At 38.9% G+C, this 3835-nt stretch overlaps 1 protein-coding gene across 1 annotated transcript in view; it reads right to left on the reverse strand.

Moving 5' to 3' along the window:
- The window catches only part of LOC101996447 (prolactin-inducible protein homolog), a 4719-nt gene extending 3004 nt beyond the window's left edge, over nt 1-1715 (reverse strand). Inside the window, exons 1-2 of the mRNA XM_005363830.1 lie at nt 1621-1715; nt 57-159 (exon numbers count right to left, since the gene is read on the reverse strand). Coding sequence (XP_005363887.1) covers nt 57-159; nt 1621-1715 — 198 coding nt within the window. The remainder of the gene's footprint in view (nt 1-56; nt 160-1620) is intronic.
- Between the last annotated feature and the right edge of the window lie 2120 nt (nt 1716-3835).

Genomic DNA, 3835 nt, shown 5'->3' on the forward strand with positions numbered 1-3835 from the left:
TGAAACTCCTTTACTATATAATACTTTTTTGTGGTAACTCTCAATTATTCACTTACCGCCATACATTTATTTTCATTGTTTGTAATTGTGAGTTTCACTTCAAATTGATTTGCATTTTTCATTGGAGAAATTTTCATGTTTAGTGAAAGTAGATTGCGCCTGTCAGAGCAGAAAATGTAGAAACAAAGAATCACATTAAAGTCCAATACTCTGGTGTCCTTTTATGGACAGGCAGAGAGAGCCTGCAGGACAAACTGCTTAGGAGACGCCTGTAAAGCTTAACACTTTACTCTGGAAGGCTTCTCTGTATCTGACTTTTCTCAAAGTATTCCATGTTTCTAGCCAACACACATATCTAACAGGATGCGGTGAATGAAGGCCAGAATAAAAAAACAAGTCACAGTCCTTGACACCCTCTTGAATTGGAGGCCGGGGCTGGCAAAGCTTCTTTCTCTTTGTCTGTTCTTAATCGTCATTCCATGGTGGAAATTTACAATTTCACAGTCTATTTCAGTGTATTTATCTTTCTCTTTTCTTTATACAGTGGTCTAAACCTCTTCAAATCTCTCCCCCTTCCAAAAGTTGAAGTTGCAGAAGAGTTTAAAACTTTCTGGGTCTCATTATTTAATCATGTAGATCAACCCAGCGTCATAGTAACAAATGATCCACCTGACCATTTTCTGTCTGCTTGCTCCCCCTAGGCCTTAAGTAGGGAAAACATAAAGTTCTAGTTGACAAAAGTTCAATTCTCAACTCAAATTAAATTCTCTTGGCCTCATGTCCTATGTTGCCCAGTCCTCTGCCTCTCTTACAGAAGTTTTCTCCCTTTGCAGGTAAATATCCCCATCTAAACCTCTATGGATTCATTACCATGGTAGAGTCTCCTTTTACATATGATTCTCTGTACTGTTAATGGATTCTGATTTCTTCCTGTAACTAAAGTTTTTCCTCTTGTCAAAAGATTAGGAGCCTTTGTATACCATTTTCTCCTATAAAAATAGGAATCTGGTACTTAGATAATAGATTAACCACACAAAGAACCTTGTGTAACAATTATAGAAAGTATATAACAGGCATGGAATGGGAAATACAATCAAGTTTGTGCATTTTTTTTAAACAAACCTTCTTCAGTTGTGGTTAACAGAGCCCTGCATATTGGAGTTGATGAACAATGTTGGCTTCTGCCATGCAATTTAGATGATTGTTTTGTGGATTATTGATTAGTTTGGTTTTTGTTGTTATTTTAGTCAAGACATCCACTCTGTCACCAGGGGAGTCTTGAAAGTGCATTCCTTTGCATCTGTACAGCAAGTTTAAAATTAAAGGTGAATTATATCTTATCCATAGCTTATCCCCAAAATGTAGGCAAGGCTCACCTCTCTGCCCATACTTCTCATTTTGATGAAATTCATGAGGCTATAAACTGAGACAGATAAATAATTTTAAACAGAAATGTTTTTCTTCTAGTTATTTGGTATCAGGAATAGGCTTGAGGTGTTACTTGTTTCCTCAGAGTTTAGAAAAGTGAAACTCAGCCACAAATAGTGAGTGAGAATCCAATATGTGTCCCAACCAAGTAGGAACATAGCTCTAGGTTGTATAGAAAAAGGGGTGCCTTACCAATCATGTTGACCATGGGCAGTCTCCAGAATTAAGCACACAATCAGGAGACACATAACAGCTCCAGGCTGGTAGAGAACTTGAAGAGAAGGCATGCTGCAAGAGTTGACACTCCCGAGTCTTGACCATCTGGAGCCTAGATCTCTCCTTTTATTTACAGCAGACAATGAAGCAAATGGGCAGCTCCACCCAGCTAAATTTGTCATATGTCGGGATCCCTTCCATTGTGACCTTGTTTATTCTTCTGTAGCAAAGGTCAGTATTCAGCTGGAACTTCAAATTAGATATTTTTCTTTTTTCTTTTTTGTCAGTATGAGATCAGTATGTTCTTAGATTATTAGGATGGATACAGTTCCAATTTTTTCTAAGCAAAATCAGTTCTCTTTTTTTGTCCTTTGCTTTCTTACCTGCTCTTGCTGTGGAAATATTTAAATGCTAATTACTTCTTTCTGTCTTCTGGGACCATTGAACCTCATCTCCCTGGTCTCTCAGAGGACCCCAACTAAAGAGTTTTTTATAGTCGAGCCATGACTCAAAATTTTATTATTATTCATCTCCCCATATTTGTGTTTTTAGGTACAAAAAGTCTTCTGTAGAAAATGATATTTTTCCTTTCATACAAAGAAAGTTTCTTGAAAATTCAAGGCATATATTCATAAAGAAGGCACGTGTAAAAAGAGGGTGCAATTGTATTTAATATAATTTTAACCATGTCATCAGAGAAGAAAAATTGGAACAGATTAACTCCTTGTGTATTGGTTCTTCCAGAAGCCTTTGGTTCACACTGGAAGAACTCTGGAAAGCCAGAGCATGGTTCTGCCCAGCGTTGTCCTGTACCCCATTTTCTCTCCTTCCTAAAATACCATTAGATTACATTCCTGAAGTTAGCCACCATGGTCTATTCCCTTAGGCTGTTTACCAAGGTCTAGTTATCAAAGTATTGATGTCCAGCAATCAAAAGTCTCCTTTGCCTCACCTAATAACATGACCAATTAAAATTAAACACTTCATCCTAATATGGGGTTTATCCTGGTGCCTGTATAAGCTGCCATTTTGCTATATGCCACATTTGTCTCCTCTCTATCCAGAAGCAGTCTTTGTCCCTTTAGGACAAATGTCTCTGCCCCTTATCCTTGTTCCTTTCCACTACTTCCTTGTCCCCTATCTCCTGTGTTTGTCTCTTTTTTCCTTCCTGTCTCTCTAGGGCAAATAAATCTCCTTTGTGCTGAGAACTTGATCTTGGAGGTCTTGAGCCAATACATTTCCTTTCACACATTGAATGTGTAGGAATTATAATCCAGAAACTTCCAGGCAAAGTCTTATCATCCTTGCTTTTGGCTTCTCTAACTTTAGTTACTCTTCAGCCTGTTTTGTCCACATGTTGGGAGCTCAGGTGTGGAGAGAGATGCCAGACTCCAGTTTTCAAAGGGAATTAGTGCTTATCTCCACTGAACCGAAAGATAATAAGTAAGCTGAAGAAACTCTTGGAGAGTTAAAGTAACTAGAGGACCCATGGCTTTTCTCACCTACAATTGAAATAGGAGAATCTTGGTACCCTGTGTTAGATGGCAAGGTTTTGTTCGAGAGTGGATGGGTAGAGATCGCTCAGAATTCAGAGAGTCTTCTATTCCAGCATTCTTCTTGAAATAGAGTATGGTGATATTTCATTTGTATTTTAATAAATAAAGCTTGCCTGAAGAACAGAATGCAAAACAGCCACACTAGTCAGACCTACAGGCCAGGCAGTGGTGGCAAGGATCTTTAATCCCAGCAGCCACACTAGTTAGTCATAGAGGCCAGGCAGTGGTGGTGCACACCTTTAATCCTAGCACTAGAGAGAAATATAAGGTGGGATGAGACAGTAACTCACTCTTTTTATATCTGAAGATTTCATGGAGGTAAGAGCCTTGTAGTGACTTGACTGCTTTGCTTCTTTGATCTTTAGACTGAACCCAAATATTTGTCTCTGGATTTTATTATTCACACTGTATTTGACATCAACTCATGAAAAAGCTATTTGTCTGTGGCTTTAGCCGTGGGCACAGGCTAGAGATGTATGTGATGTTCCCACCAGAGCTGTATGTGGAGCTCCAGCCTCACTGGGCTAGGCTTTCTTTTGTTTGTTCTCCCCAACCCTCTGTTGTAGCTGTTCTGAACCAATCTCCAGCTGCCATCTAAACTCCAGAAAATACCACAATGCCACATGACTTTCTGA

This window comes from Microtus ochrogaster, linkage group LG12, assembly GCF_000317375.1.
Source record: "Microtus ochrogaster isolate Prairie Vole_2 linkage group LG12, MicOch1.0, whole genome shotgun sequence".
Lineage (NCBI taxonomy): Eukaryota > Metazoa > Chordata > Mammalia > Rodentia > Cricetidae > Microtus > Microtus ochrogaster.